General features: G+C 37.8%; 1 protein-coding gene and 1 non-coding gene across 3 annotated transcripts in view; both read right to left on the reverse strand.

Annotated features, from left to right (window-relative positions):
* MLLT3 (MLLT3 super elongation complex subunit) overlaps positions 1-17,457 on the reverse strand; it is a 325,185-nt gene that overhangs the window by 139,856 nt on the left and 167,872 nt on the right. For both annotated transcript variants that reach the window (XM_056117039.1, XM_056117040.1), the window contains exon 3: positions 7,763-7,845. In XM_056117039.1, the coding sequence (XP_055973014.1) occupies positions 7,763-7,845 (83 nt within the window). The remainder of the gene's footprint in view (positions 1-7,762; positions 7,846-17,457) is intronic.
* Positions 14,105-14,212, reverse strand: LOC130026704 (U6 spliceosomal RNA). Its single transcript, XR_008792903.1, has one exon. It is a non-coding gene; the product is annotated as a U6 spliceosomal RNA (small nuclear RNA).

Consider the following 17,457-nt stretch of genomic DNA (forward strand, 5'->3'; position numbering starts at 1 on the left):
AGAAAAATATCCATAGAACATTATCTGCATTAGCAGAAAAATGAGAATGATCTTCGTCTAAATATATTATTACTTAAAATATCTATTGATATTTAAAATTACGGATGGGTGTCAGTAACATAGTAGTTTCTTTGTTACCATGTCAAGTTAAGGCTGCATACTTTCTTGTATGCAGCTGTCCCCAGTTCAATCCTTAGCACTGCATGGTCCTCTGAGTGGCTCTAGGAACAACCCCAGAGTACATTGTCAGAAGCAGCCCCCTGTGCTGCATCACCAGGTGTAGCCCAAACCTCCCCCTCACCTGTCAAAAAAAAAAAAAAAGCTAATGTCAAAAGGGAGATTGTTAAGTAAATTAAAATCAACTGTATCACTGTCATCCTATTATTCATCGATTTCCTTGAGCAGGCACCGGTAACATCTCCTCCGTCCTAGCCCTGAGATTTTAGAAAGTGCCACATTCGATCTTTCAGGGTCAGGAGAATGAGACCCATCACTGTTACCAGTTTTGGCATATTGAATACGCCATGGGGAGTTTGGCAGACTCTGCCGAAATTAAAATCAAGTCACAGAAAAATACTGAAATATGATGTAAATTTCATACTTCTCCTTATGAGAGAAATCTAAACTAAGGGATTATGAAGGAAGTATTATGAGGGGCATCTAAAACAAGGGATAAATCAAATAATGAGTAAATGCAGTCAAGAAAATAAACCTCAACTTTTATTCCAGAAAAAAATTACTATAAGTATACTTATGTATATTGACTTAAAGAGAAAATAAACATGAATAATATAATTGCATCAGATCAAAATATGAGGTTATAAAAGCATCATTTTGTAGTCCATAAGTTTAAAAGAAAATACAAATTTAAAAAAAGCTAATGCCGAAAGGTAGATTCTTAAGTAAATTAAAATCAACTGTGTATCACTGTATCACTGTCATCCTGTTGTTCATCAATTTCCTCAAGCAGGCACCAATAACGTCTCCTTTGTCCTAGCCCTGAGATTTTAGAAAGTGCCACATTCAAGGCTCTTTTTACTAAAACTAAAGCTAAGAACCACAGAAGTTATCATCTCAACATGAATACTGAATGCAATTTTCCTTTAAAGATATTTTTTGAATCAGGAAAACATGCCTTTAAAAAACTCATATTTTAGCAAAATGACTATTATTGATTGTACAGGGAAGGCTTTCTTAGGTTTTATTCTTAGAGGGCAGACATCAATATTATGTCAACCTATGCTCTCCAAGAAAGATTTCTCTGAAAGTTCAAACAAGAAAGCACACATTTGGTATATAAAGCTAATACTTTTCCTAGAAGTAGAATTCTGGTTTTGCTAACATCAAATTACCTCTACCATTCTACTTTAGTACTTGACATTTGCTCATCTACTTTTTTTGAAGGCAGATTAAAAGAAAGAAGCATGAGATGCTTTCAAACCTAAAGTGTTACAGTCTTTTATGTTTTAATGTGCCTCTTCACTCACTGTTTCCGAAACACACATGATTCTCAAAGGCAGGCTTGCTTTGCTGAACAAAATATAAACTAAGAATAATTACATGCAAACTCAAAAGAAGCACTGACACACTCCCCTCACCTTGACTTTGACCTTCAAAATAAATAAGTAAAACTTAAGAAAAGCCAATTGGAAGAAAAAATTTTAAAATATTCAAGAACAGGATAAATATACATAATGTATAGTAGTAGAACTATATAGTAGAACTATCTAGTAGTAGAACTCTCCCAGTATTACATAGAAATCTTTTTACTGCTTTTGTTTATCTTCAGTGAAAACTTTGAGTAATGATTTTTAATAAGCCATTATTGTAATGGATGTACATTTTTCAAGAAAGAGTTGAACAAACTCCAAGGATAAATAAAATAAATACTTAAAAGGAATGAAATACACATTCTGGAGTAACAGCATAGACCTATTAAACTTTTATCAATAGGTAGAGAAATAAGAAATATGTCCAGCTGAGAGATGCACATTGAAATATAGCCAAATTTGTGTTTCTAAGACACTCTAAGAGACATTAAAAGAACAAAGCAATAATTTCTTCTCATAATTAAAAACATAAGACATATATTAAAGTACTTAAAATACATCTCCCACTGAGATTAAACAGATGTTAACATTTTCATTGTTCATCTTTCTTTAAAAAAATAATAAATATAGGTACGTCTATCCCTTCTCCCCAATAACCAATGCCCTTTCGTTATTCTATTTAAATTAAAAAGAAAAATTAACCATTTTTATTGGGGTACCAGTATTTACAATACTGTTAATCATACTTTTCATGCACACATCATTCCAACTCCTTTAATTCTTCTGATGTCATTTCAACCCATGCCCTTGTACTACACAAGTGTTTCTGTAACATCATTTACTTTTAGCTTTAGTGGTTAATAAAAACATCACGAGTATCATAGTGGTATTATAAACATACATATATAACTTTATAATTTTTTTTTGCTCTTAGGGTCACACCCAGCAATGAACAGGGGTTACTCCTGGCTCATGCACTCAGGAATTACTCCTGGCGGTGCTCAGGGAACCATATGGGATGCTGGGAATCAAACCCGGGTCGGCCGCATGCAAGACAAATGCCCTACCCGCTGTGCTTGCTCCAGCCCCTAATTTTATAAATTTTAAATTGTCATTAATCTTGTTTTTGAGATTCATTCATGTTGCCACATTAACCATAGTATCATATCCTGTGTATTATTAGCTAACCATTTACAGTTCATCTACATCGGACTAATTAAGGATATCCTAATTTTTCATATTAGAAACATATGTGCATGTATGTGTCTCTCAGTGTGTGCTTATAAAACTAAAAATGATTTAGATTTTGTTTCGGGGTTATACCCAACATGGTGCTCAGGGTATTCAGGTATGGTGTGGTGATGGGGATTAAGTCTTTCCCCTCCCTCCCACCTTCTCTACCACTCTCTCTCCCTCCCTCGTCCCTGTCCCTGTCCCTGTTCCTGTTTCTGCCTTTCCCCTCCTTCTTCCTCTCTTTCTCCCTCTCTCTTGGCCATACCCAGCAGTACTTAGGGCTTACTACTGACTATGTGCTCAGGGATCACTGTGGGAATTCTGGGCTGGCTATAAGCAAGACAAGGACCTATCTAATGTACTATCTCTGTACTAGCAAAAAGCCTAAAGAAAACATAAAACTAGAAAACAGAAATAAAACTTAACAGAAAATCTGTATAATAATGTCCAACCTACATGTCTATTATAATGGCCCTCAAAAGTAAGTAATTTCCATTTCCTATTCTGTTCTTCCCTTGTATTTTAAGGAAAAAATTTCTTCATAAAGGGAATAAACATTCTTATGACTGAAAGATAAGTCATATCTTTCAGTCATGAGAATGAAAACCTGGAGTGTCAAGAATATTGGATGTGGGGCTGGAGCGATAGCATAGCGGGTAGGGCGTTTGCCTTGCACGCAGCCAACATGGCCGACCCAGGTTCGATTCCCAGCATCCCATATGGTCCCCCGAGCACCGCCAGGAGTAATTCCTGAGTGCATGAGCCAGGAGTAACCCCTGAGAATCACCGGGTGTGACCCAAAAAGCAAAAAAAAAATATATTGAATGTGTGAATCTAGTATTTCTATCAAGACAGATATTTGGTAATTCAAAAAATATATTTCTCCATTCAATTGGTAGCTAGAAAAAAACTGACCACAGAAGTTCAAAAAAAAAAACAGTAAAGATGACATTTTACTGCACCACTATTACCAAACTGAGGCCAATGTGATTTTAAAATTAGTTAGGTGATGGAATTAGGTGGTATCCACTATACTGCCCACAAGATAGCATAGCTGCCTATGTCCTAATTTCTTTGGGGAAAATTTTTTATGGCTTAAAAGCCTAGAATTTTTCTACAGGGCAATCCCAATTTCTACATGATTTAAAGCACCAGCTATAAAAAGTGCAACAAAAGGAAAGAAAAGCACCATAGGGAAATTCTAGGGAGACAGGACATGAATAGGGTACTTATGCACAGTCTATCTGGGCTTGATCCCCAGCAACCAGTATGGTTACCCAAGAATTGCAAAGAGTGAGCCTTGAGCACAAAACCAAGAGTAAGCCCTGAGGACTTCCAGGTGTGACCCAAAAGACAGAAAAGAAAAGAATAGAAATGAAAAGCAATGAATTGGCTCTATTAAACTTTCATGATACTGAAACTAAGTATGAAGATTAAGGAGATTAAGACTCTGAATTACTTTCCATAAATACAACTACCTAATTTTAAAACCAATATCTAAGAAAATAGGAAATGCTTTTAGTAGTCACTACAAAAAAATCCATAATGAACAATAAATATATCAGAAGATGATCAACGATATAGGTCATCAGGCAAATTCAAACAAAAATCACAGTGAGATGTAACTCAAATCCCAAACTTTCACAGTCTGATAATAATCAAAACAAACAAAAGAATAAACTAAAAGAGCAAAATGATTGATGTAGAAAAATTATAACCTTCATACATTGGTAATGCAATATACATGAGCATAGTCATTTTGGAGAACAATCTGGCAGTTTTTCAAAAAGTTAAACTGATTATCATAACCCCATATGTAGGAAATCAGAAAACATGTCAATATAAAACTGGGTAACTGAGTGTTCATAACTACATCATTCATGGTAGCCAAAGGTGAAAATATAAATCAAGTTATGAGTGAACAAAACAAGATATATTTATATTATTCAAATATACAAAAGAGTAAGTGTTGACATATCCTATAATGTAAAAGAATCTTGAAAACATTAAGCTAAGTGAATTAAGTCAGATACTAAAGGCTACATATATCATTTATATAAAATGGCAAAAATAAAAAACTACATTTTTCAAAAACAGATCAATGCTTTCCAGGACCAAAAGAAAGGGAAATAAGAGTGATTGCTAAAAGACACTGGAAAAAAAAAAGCTAGATAGTGGTAACAATTGTTGTTGGTATACAATATCGCAACAATAATTTGATACATTGGTGGCATTACTGGTAATAATTATGTATTAGTATAGTGGTAATAAATGTTGTTGCTTTAAAGGGGTAAATTTTATGCTATATATTCAGCACTTTTTTGGGGGTGTCACACCTGGCGATGCACAGGGGTTATTCCTGGCTCATGCACTCAGGAATTACTCCTGGCAGTGCTCAGGGGACCATATGGGATGCTGGGAATCAAACCCGGTTGGCCATGTACAAGGCAAACCCCTACCGCTGTGCTATCGCTCCAGCCCCTATATTCAACACTATTAAGTGAAGTGGGGAGGGGCTAAGACCTAGCTCCTGAAAGGAAATTCAACTTTAAATGAGAAAAAAGTCAATACATCAAGTAAAAGTATAAGACATAAATGCATCTCAAAAAATGGTTTATATGGGGCTGGAGAGATAATAAAGCAAGTAGGGTCCTTGCCTTGTTCAAAGTGGACCCAGGTTTGGTCTCTGGCTTCCCATATGGGCCCCGGAGCACCATCAGAAATAATTCCTGAGGGCAGATCCAGGAATAACCCCTAAGCATCAAAAGCTAATAATAATAATAATAATTAATAAATTATTTATTTTGATATGTTGAAGAGTAAGCAATTTAGTGGTATCACAAGTAAGAATAGTAAGCAAAGAGTTATAGCTTCTAAGGTATAGAGGTATTTTAATAAAATAGCCAATGAAAATAAAGATCTAGATCAAGAATCTGATTTTAACTTTTTCAAACAATATGTTTACCAGAGAGAAGCTATTCAATTCTTCTATGACTCAGTTACCTTTCCTGTAATATTTGAATAATATTACTTACCTCTCAAAAATTCTTATAAAGCTACTGAATGAAACAACATACACAGAGGACACACAGACGATAAGGACAAAGAAAGCATTCAAATATTTAACTGTAAGTTGGAGGTTATAAGCTCCCAAATGCATTATTAGAAATGTACTAATGGGGGTGGGGGACTGGAAAAATATATCGTTCAGTGGGTTGTGCACATGCTACACATGCAGGTTTGATTCCTAGTACTGCATGGTCCCCTAAGCACTGATCAAGGGTAGCCCGTAAGTCAAGTGCAGCTCCAAAATAAAACCAAAAAACTAAAAAGCTATTATTAATGAGAACAAATGGTCTGTAGAGAGGTTGTATAGCAGAAATTTGTTATATGAAAAGTCAGGTTCAAAAATTTTAGAAAATAACATCTATCCTTGCCATGTAAACACTCAAAACTTTAGTTTCAATAAAGCTTAATTGAAAGCGATTTATTTCTTAATCATGAAAATAATTTTGATTAATTAAAGGCTAGGCCTTCATAAATTGAAGAACTCCAGGACACTAACATTAAAGAGTGCTTAACAGTGGTTTTCATACTTTGCCGAGCACTGGAATCATCATGTATAATATGCATGTTCCTACTTCCACCCCCAGGGATTCTGACTCCATAAAGCTAAGATAGAGTCTCAGAATCTCAACTCTACCTTGCTCTTGAGTGACAGGAACTGTTGGTCCAAGGTCCAGGCTTTATAAAGCATTTTTCTCAACTATTTTCCAACAGTTGCCCTCTTCTCCCTTGTTCTCATTCTATGCCCCCACCCTCCAGTCTATTGGTTGGTCCCTTGGTTTCATGCTATAGCTAGTCTGAGAATTCACAGTGGGATGGTAAGGTTCCCAGGTGAGAAATGCTGTTATAGAGGCTTGCTTAGATAACAAGTTATCCCATTAACTTAGCTCCTTAAAAAAAAGGTGGGGAATTGCCTCAAAGGGCTGGAACACATGCTTTCCATGTAGTGGGGGGTGGGGGGCGGGGGGCTGAGTTGGATCTCCGGCACCATGCACCATATGCAACCCTCTCTCCATCATTCCCACACAACCTGCCCACCCACCCAGCATGGTCAGGAGTAACCTTCAAGCACTGCACAGGGAGAAGCCCCTAAGCACTGTGTGTGTGTGTGTGTGTGTGTGTGTGTGTGTGTGTGTGTGTGTGTGTGTCTGTGTGTAAAAACTTCTAAAGGTGTATTCTTTCCCTCTGGGGAAATTTTTAGCACTTGGGACAAAAGTATTTTGGAAGACAAGTATTTTGGAATAAAATGACTTTTGTGATTAAAAAAAATAGCACTTATCAAGTGGTTACTTACATATGAGGCAATTTTTCTGAAAACACGATTTATTTTCTCTAATCTGCCTAGTTACCTTGTAGATTTATTCTATCTTCACTTTATAAATAAGGAAAATGAGCTCCATCGAAGTTGCATAATTTGTTCAACATTATGTAGTTCTTGTGTTCTGTCATATATATACTATTGAAAATTCTTAAATCCAGTATAATCCAGAACATCTCAAGTTGATATCACTGTAAATGTGATTCTGTGTACCAGCCAAAGATAAATAAAAGATTATCTTGAAAATCTCAAACCCCTAGAAATATGAAAAGAGGCATTCCACAATAAAATGATGATTTCTCTTCTATTTTATAGAGAAACATTAGCTTCTTTGTCAAAATAATAATCACTCATTTCTTTTAAAAATTTTAATTCTTTTTAATTTTATGTAATCTCCTTCATATAATTGAAATCATTTTTCTAGCTACTTCCTCTATAATTAAGGATAACACTAGTCAAAATTCCTGAGAAAAACAAACTTAACTTTAATTTTAAAATCTAGTGACAGAAGTGCTTATGAATAAAAATTATTTTAAACATCATTTGGTTAATAGAGGATCTTCTACTGAAAGATTAATGGGTAAAGATTACATACCTTGTTTTTAAAATAAACCTCAATTGGCAATATGAAACCAGCATACCCAGATTCTTCTACTTTGTAAGGTGGATCTTTGCACACTGCAACATTAAAAAAAAAAAAAGAAAATAGGTAAGATAAGATAATAAACAAAAAGACATTCCCTAAAAAAACGAATAAGAAAATCTCATTATATCATCTAGAGTCTCAATTTTCATAGTCCCTTGCCAAGTCCCACTCAAAGTTTCTCATCTATTCTGCTCTTTCCCAAATCTATATTTTCCTATGTAAAGCAAAAAAGTGATTTACTTATTTAAACCTTTGGGAAAGAAGATAAAGTCCTCATACTCAACCATGATCATTAGCAGGATTTTTCTTCCCTAAAGCTTTAGGGAAACTGAGGACAGTTCCACTTGACCCCTTAATCCCCCACTTCTCTGAGCTTCGTCTCTGTACAAAAGAAGTAGCTGCATTAGAAAATAACATCTATCCTTGCCATTTAAACACTCAAAACTTTAGTTTCAATAAAGCTTAATTAAAAGCGATTTATTTCTTAATCATGAAAATAATTTTGATTAATTAAAGGCTAGGCCTTTAGAAGATTCCAAATCTTCTTTAGAAGATTCCAAATCCAGGGAAGAGAGATTATACAGAGGGTAGAGTGCTTGTATGCGGCTAACCCAGGTTCAATCCCCAGAGTGAGTGCAGAGCCAGGAGTAACACCTGAGTGTTGCCAGGTGTGACACAAAACAAACAAAAATCCAAACCCAGATTCTCCCAGTGTCATCTTTGCCCAGTAAGACTCAGTATTCCCCACTTCCCTTGCCAAACGAGTGTTTATTAAAACATTAGTGTAGAAGGCCAGATCAATAGTATAGCAGGTATGGTGCTTGCCTTGCACACAGCTGACCTGGGTTTGATCCCTGGCACTACATTTGGTTCCCTGAGCACCACCAGGAGTGATCCCTGAGTGTTAAGCCAAAAATAAACCCTAAGTACCATCGGGTGCTACCCCAAAACCAAAATAAATATTAGTGTACATACAAAAATAATTGAAATCTACATATCTCATAACATTACATAAGAAACAATAGGACATCTGCATGTCTGATGAAGAAGGATATTAGGAAAACACTTGAAAAATGAGACCAGGAAGCTAAACATGGAGCTGGAGGCATGGCTTGTGGGAGCCCCGGGTTTGATTCCCAGAATCACATGGACCCCACCCCCCACCCCGGCACCTGAGCACCACTGCATATGACCAAAAAACAACATAAGAAGCTAAAAATAATTGTATCCTACTAAAATTTTCATTGAATTCCCCAATTAAAATGATTCTGGTAGAGATTATATTTAGTAGTCTCCAAAGAAATAAAACGAAGCTGCTGGACATCAGAATCATCTAACCTTGTAGCCCAGGTCCACTTCAGCAGGCAGCTACTGACCTTCCCCCTTGTTTACTCATCAAACCTTCTTTGCTTCTTGAAGTTGCATTAGTTCCTCATAAATATGCCTCACATTTCTCACCTGCACCCTATCTCCCTATTATTCCCACCAGAACATACTGGTGCGACTCTTAATATTTTCTGTCCAAATCCAAATTTTACACAAATCTCTGCAGACTATAAAGATCATCTCACCTCTTCTACCTTCCCAATTCATTAAGTGCCTGAATTATGAGATTGACCCTCAACAAAGTTCCACATCACTTTATTCCTTATTCAAAAACCTCACCTGTCATTGATATCAATACCTCAACAGAAATTAAAGAGTCAAGATCTCAAAGGACTAATATAGCAAACCCTGATCGGCCACACCTCAGAGCAAAGAGCTACTTCAACTCTGAACTGCAGGCTCCTCTTGGCGACAGTGAGAGGATTAAATAGTACGATGTGTGTTGAGGTCACAGCGTGCATAGGGTCCTAACACAAATAAATTCTCAGTGAAAGGAAGCAAGAAATCTAATCAAAAAGTACCCAGTCATCATGCAGTCTTTTCAGATGGAAAGAGAAATGAGGCAGCCAGTAGAGCCACCCGGATATGATTTGGAAGACTCAGGACCATAGCCTGGGACTTGACAACTTCCAGCTCCATTTCTTTCAAACACAGAACACCAGGCTGGAGAGATAGAACAGGGGTTAAGGTGCTTGCCTTGCAAACAGCCAGGCAAGCCCAGATTTACTCCCCAGCACCACCATGGTCCTTTGAGCACACAGGAGTAATTCTTGAGCATAGAGTCAGGAGTAAACCCTGAGCACCAGTAGCTGTGGCCCACAAACAAAACAAGAACATCATTTACATGTTCATAAGAAAGACCATCAAAAAGTAGGCAGACTAGGAATGTGAGGAAATACAACAAGTGATAAAATCTTTCATTACACATGATGATGAACATGAGTAAACAGTTCACTAATGTAAGAATAAAAGATGCAATTGCAGATAGGACTTTCAACATTTGGCCATTTGGATTCATCTTAGAAAAATGCCACAACACTGACATTAGCAGCAAATCAGGAATAAGGCATCTCACCTGCTCTAACACATCCTCTCGTTAAAAAAATGAAACCGTAAAAGGGCTCAGGCTGGCTACAGTCCACATCAACTGACCACATGCCAACCTGGCCTGCATATTCAAAGAACCTGGATACAGAGAGGGACATGCCAGGGAATGCACTGGGCGCCCCACTCCGAGTTAGAAAGCTAGTATTACACCCGTGACATTTCAACACTACAGAGCCCCTTCTCTGAACAGCAGCCTCAGTGTCCAGGTTGTTTGGGATTAATCATGCCAAAGTCATTTGAAGGAAGTTTATTCTGTGGCTGTTGTACATGCCAGAGAAGTTATTGCAGTTCCTCTATACACCCTTTTGTATAATTCATTTTCTCTATTCTGCATGCAAATTGCTTCTATTATAGGAAACAGCTGTTAGTGAGCACATCTTGTTGTTAAGATCTTGGATTTTTTTTCCACCAAAAGAAATGATCTGTTATGTATTAATATTCCATAGAAGCCTAGTTATAAGAAACTGGTTTACCAACTCATACCTCAATTAATCTTAAAGACAATATTTTTGTAAAGAACAAAGAACAATGTGGACCCTGAGTTCTTAATTAGAAGGAAACAAAGGAAACTTTTTGTGCACAATAAACATGACAAACAGTCGTAATGCAGTACAAACTTACAGTTCTAATCTAAAGAAAAATAAAATTAGGGGAGGAAGTTTATTTATTTATGCATCTTATAACCAGAACCATTAAGAGTTTGTAGCCCAATTCTTAAAAAGAAAAGAGAATTATGAACAACAACAACAACAAAAATTCGGCAACGGGGAAAAATGAAAAGAAAACAATTATTTTTAGCTAGTAGAATCACATTTGGGACCACCTTCTGTCACTCAACAATACTTCACTAAGAATACTTCCTTTTTACGGGCCAAGAGATCACACAAAGGACTTGTATGCAAGCTATGCCTGGAGGAGGTCAAGCTTTGAACCCTGGCATGGTCTTTCAAGCACTGAGCCTGGAGTCCTCACTGAAAACTGCCAGGTGTGGTCTGAAAACAAAATTATCAAACAAAATTATCAAACAAAATTATCAAAAATTCTTTTCAAATATCACTGACCATTGTGTCCCTTTAATCAGCTGTCTAAAGATCCTAAACCCTTATATTAATTCTTTCTCTGAGTTGTTCAAGATAATCTTTACGATCTATATAATAAGACGCCAATTTCAGAAGTTATTGAAGGAATCAGCTATAGGACAATATCAACATTTATAGGATTTTTAATAAAAGATGATAATGGAAGTCCAAGAATTCATTCTTCAAACCATGCACAAGAAGCGGGAGAGACATCTCAACAGGCTGAATACACACACTCTGCGTGCTGTGCACCAAAGTTTAGTCCCCTGCTTCTCCAGCCAGCCCCACGTACTCCCCTGAGCACCTCCTCTGAACACCGAGCAGGGAGTAGCCCCTGAGCGCTGCCAGGTGTGGCCCTAAAACCAAAAAAGAAAAAAAGTGGCGAAAAGAGAAAAGGAACCATGCAGAATAATTCAGCAGGAATCACTGGAGACTCTTATTCCTATCAAAACCCAGGCCAGAAAGTTAGCTCTTTCAGAATGGCCCCCCTTATTGCTCTTCCTAACCTCTGTTGCATAGTCATCATGCCGATAGATGACATTCATTTACCCTTCATATTCACTAGACCAAGTCCCTTAGGGTCAGCAATCCTATCATAATTCATATCTGTAACTCTTGGCACTAAATATTCAGCTAAATAATAGGTGTTCAGCAAATGTTTGATGAATTGATTTTTTTTTAAAAAAAGATCTATGCAACCCTTCACTTCTTTGCTGTTGCTAAGAAGTAGTCATTGGCCAGGAGCAATGATAAATTAACATCAGCCAATCAAATGCTTCTCCAAACTCCCTAAGGTTAACTTAACCTTTAAAAATTTGGTACAGGTGAAAGTGTTGCACTGAAGTGCTTTCCCTGGAAAGCTGAGCATTTAGGGCAGATATGGTTCTGTTTCTACCAGAACTTTAAAAAATAACAACAGCAACAAAAAAAAACTGAGTTTAAAAATTGAGCAAGACCATCAGTTGTTCCAACAGTGATCCAATATCATCTAGAAACTAACAGGATATTGGATTAAGCTTCCTTTCCCTATATAGTCTAGCTCTTTTATTTCACAGCTAGAACAAAAAGTCTCAAAATTGTCTTCGGGGCCAGGGAGATAGCTCAAGTGATAGAACAAATGACTAACATGTGTGAAGCCTTAAGTTTGATCCCTGACACTACATGACCTCCTGAATACCATGAGGTTTAGCACTACTGGCCCCTGAAAACTGCTAAGTGAAGGTCCTTCAAAAACAATGCAACTCTATCTAAATTATCACATGTATCATACAGGTCTACCAGAAGACAATACCCAAATGTCATGTCTAAGAAAAATACATTAAGGATTTTGTAAATTATAAAGTTTCACTCCCAAAACTATTTTTAAAAATGATATGCAGAATAGGTTCATGTACCTATACACTGTTTGTAGCATAATGCTTAGTGTATCAACTATTTATTGTTAGAAAAAATGTACACAAGGAGAAAAAAAGACGAGGAAAGGGGGAAAAGGTCATAATTCTATTTCCATGGAATGAGTCATGTCCTCATTGCCTGAAATTTTTAATATTCTTCTTTTAACAAAAGTTTGAAACCCTCCATGCAACTCGCAATGATTTATACCTATCTAAATACTTTCATTAAGGACACAACCCAGTTGTCCATCTAATAATCACTGGTTTTACTTGATTCACTCTATGGAGCGATAGCACAGTGGGTAAGGTGTTTGCCTTGCACGCAGCCAACATGTAAGACCTGGGTTCAATTCCTCTTCCCCTCTCGGAGAGCCCGGCAAGCTACCGAGAGTATCTCACCTGCACGGCAAAGCCTGGCAAGCTACCGTGACATATTCAATATGCCAAAAACAGTAACAAGTCTCACAGTTGGTTGTGAGACGTTACTGGTGCCCGCTCAAGCAAACTGATGAACAATGGGAGGACAGTGCTACAGTGCTACACTCTGTGGAATCCTTACGGAAAGAAAGCCACCAAATCTTCTTTACACATGGACCCATTGTTACTACTGCCTTGTTCCTTCCAGCTAGCATATTCTGAACCCTTGCCCTTCGTTGGAGCGATAGCACAGCGGTAGGGTGTTTGCCTTACAAGCGGCCAACATGGCCGACCCGAGTTCGATTCCTCCGCCCCTCTCGGAGAGCCCGGCAAGCTACCGAGAGTATCTCGCCCGCACGGCAGAGCCTGGCAAGCTCCCCGTGAGGTTTTGATATGCCAAACAAAGTAACAATAAGTCTCATGATGGAGACGTTACTGGGCCTGCTCGAGCAAATCGATGAACAACGGGAGGACCATGACCATGCCATCTAACCCCAAGGAACAGTTAAACAGGTACTACAGGCCCATCTTGCTGCTCCCAGCTTTTCTGTGTGACCTTTAATGCCACTGAACAAGGTCAAGTGCTCATGATATTTTGAAAGGAAGAAATGCAACAGTTGGATGCTGGTTTTGTTTTTGTAAGAGAGAGTCCACCATTGCTTCTATTCATCCCATTTCAAAACAGATTATTTCCAAACAACTACAAAATAATGTTTTTGCTTTTGTTGCCCTTCTTTTCTTTCCCTAAGAAGGGATCAGATATAATTTTCAGAGAACTTCAATTCACATTGTTCTTTGTACCTTGCTGGCTTCTTAAATTCAGACTTAATTCTAAAACCAGTTTCCTATACAATAAAGAACCATGGTCATGCATAATAGCTATCCAATTAAATTTCATAAAGCTTTAAATAAACTAGATACACTTAACTTCATGAATTTTCATGTCGTCCTTGGTAGGGGCCATGCTAATCTTCTCTGTATCGTTCCAATTTTAGTATATGTGCTGCTGAAGGGGCCGGAGTGAGAGCATAGTGGGTAGGGCATTTGCCTTGCACGCAGCCGACCTGGGTTCGATTCCTCTGCCCCTCTCGGAGAGCCCAGCAAGCTACTGAGATATTCTGCCTGCACGGGAAAGCCTGGCAAGCCACCAGTGAGGTATCCAATATGCCAAAAACAGCAACAACAAGTCTCACAATGGAGACGTTATTGGTTCCTGCTCGAGCAAATCAATGAACAATGGGAGGACAGTGCTACAGTGCTACACTTAACTAGTTGGGCAGATGTTGAAAGCCTGTCCATCTCTTTAAGATTCAGCACTCAAGGACTAGCAGCTCCTCTGGAGTCCAGTGCCAAAGTTAAAATTTCAGCTTCCCTCTCCGCTGTTCAACCTCTTTTCTCATAGCATCATATTGGCTAATCCTAATCGATACTACTATCAAGTCAATTCTCATCCAAGCTATATTCTGTGCTTTCCATGGGATAAGGCTATGCCTCACACCTTTTCTCATAGTGGAACCCAGCCTACTTTCATGAAAATGAGTTGTACAATATCACACTTTATATTTTGAATTGTGATATTATGAATTTATTATTTCATAATTTTCTGAATTCTGAAACTACATGTTTATGAAATATGAAACTCATAATTTTAGCATGAGTTTCAATGGAACAGATTATGTCTGGAAGTTGAGAAGACCTCAATGGCAAGTATAAAGCATGACCAAAAGCATCATGAAAGTAATCAAAGCCAAACAATCTAATAGTACAAACAAAAACACTGAAAACAAGAAGAGGAAAAAGCAGGTAATACGTATTAAATTTATACGTATATATGAGCTCTCCTATCATACACACTCAGAAATTCATGTCTAAGAGTCCAAGTGGAGAAGGCAAAGTGAGCAGGAAAAGATAACTCAAGTGGTAGAAAACATGCCAAGTATGCGCAAGTCCCTGAGCAAAATCCCTGGTACCTCATGGTCCCCTGAACACTGCCAGGGTGGCCCCTCATTAAAAAGGAGAAGGGGGTGGAAATCCCCAGGAGAGTCAATTAATTTTCAGTGGCAGAGAAGACTCCTCAATTCAGAGTAAGACTCCAAATAGAAAAATCTTGTGATACATAATAATGCCGAAAGGTGTGTGTGGGGGGTGGGGGGGGGGCAGAGAGAGAGAGAGAAGGAGAGACAAGGAAAGTACCTGCCATTGAGGCAGGCTGGGAGATGGGGGGCAGAGGGAGTAGAAAGGAAACTGGGGATACTGGTAGTAGGAAACGGACAATGGTGAAGGGAGCGCTGCTGGAACACTGTATGACTGAAACCCAATGAGGAACAACTTCGTAGCTGAGGATCTCATGGTGATTCAATAAAAAGAAGGAAGTGGGAGAGAAATGACTTCATTTATCCTTACAGACTGAGTATATCTCTAGATTCTCCCTCCAAGCCGGGAAAACACTCCGGGGAAAGAGGGTTAAAGTATACACATGTTTAGCTTGCTGAGGAGTTACATCACTGGAGTTGGAAAAGCCCATCTGGCTGAGGTTAATCAACACGTTGCATTTGAAGGAATAATGCCATAACACTAATATAAGACTGTCCTCACAGTCACTTCTCCAAGAAACATGGAACAAATGAATCAAAAAATACTGAAATGGCCCATATTAAAGTACTAGTAAATATTAAATATCAGTCCTCAGACATACATTTGTCATTAAAATTGATAGTTCTGCCAATATGTCCCAAGTTTCCTCTATAAAACTCAATAGATAGCTTTGCTACAAATGTCTGACCTAATAGCAATATATATTTATACATCTACGTATAGATATATAAATACATATATATAAAATATTTCAAGGCTACTTAGATGGAAGAAAGTAAAATTACATCTTTAGAGAAAGTTCAATCTACAGACCTAATTATTTCATTAAAGATTATTCAAAAATAGAAAATCTTATCTTTTTTTCTGTTTCAAGGATAATTTTTTTTTTTAGTTAAAACATAGGCAAAATCCTTTTCAGAATACCAATTTAAGAAGGTCCATCTGGAAAAGCAACATTAGCTATGGAGAAAATGATCTTCTAGAGAAGCAAGTAAGAGCCTCTTAATCCTCAAAGAAGCATCGGAAGAATCCCATTTCCTGATATAATCATCTCATGATTTCTTGATGCAGAAGAAGTCAACAGCAAATTTGGACAGCCCCTGCGCATCAAGTATTAGTCCTAAGTCATATATTTGGGCAGTTATTCTAAGCCTGCCTATTATTTAGAGGAGAAAACAAAATATAATGGCTTCATGTATACATTTATGAGCTGGGGAGTTAAGCCTCTTGCCTGACATGCAGTGGATCCCATTCAATCCTTGGTCCCACCTATGGTCTCCCAAGCACAGCCAGAGGTCACTCCTGAGCACAAAGCCAGGGAAAATCCCTGAGCACTGCCAGGTGTGCCCTCCCCCCAAATAAGTAAATTTATTCTATTTTTTCATTGACCTTGCTTTTCCCCTCAATAATAATAGCCTAATTAATTCAATCCCACAAACACTGTATCATCACTGCCACAAAGATCAGGTGGAGTTCTGCCCTCTGGCAGGTTATTCGTCTAGCCAGAGACACTGTGCTCTAATAGCAGGCTCTATTCTAGGACTGCAGATGGAGCAATAAACACAACTGACATGGTGTCTGCAATTACCAAGCTTCTCTCTACTGTTGGAAGCAGGGGGAAGAAAGGCAAAAAAGAAAGTAAATACGAATCATTTTTGAGAAAGTACTGAGTTGTAAATTCTACAGTGAACATGAAAACAAAATGACATGCAGAGAAATGGGAGTTCCTTTAGCATCTAGATAAGTATCCCCTTTCTGCAGTGTATCATCTGAGGCCAAACAGAAAGAAGCAGTAGGATATGTGTTGACCAGGCACATGGGGGCTGGCGGGGAGGATATTACGTTGCTTACAAAGGAAAATCTGTAAACACCCTAAAGAAAGTCCATCTTCATATCCTCCTCCAGGACTGCTGAACTGCAAACCTGTTTTCCCTCTCTAATAAAGGTGAGGGCCAACTACGCCTCCTTGAACACTTCCTACTCGCTCTTGTCTTACATCCTGATTTCGCCATCTAATGCTAACAAAGGTTTGACAATGACAATTTCTCAATCACACTTCTCAAATCTTAAATTCTCTCAACGCTACAGCCTCCCAAGAAAACAATGCTTCTATTTAGTCATAAAAATCACTGGGAAAACTGTATTGATTGATACAGCCACTAGAAAC

This window comes from Sorex fumeus, unplaced genomic scaffold (genome assembly GCF_029834395.1).
Source record: "Sorex fumeus unplaced genomic scaffold, SorFum_2.1 ptg000034l, whole genome shotgun sequence".
Lineage (NCBI taxonomy): Eukaryota > Metazoa > Chordata > Mammalia > Eulipotyphla > Soricidae > Sorex > Sorex fumeus.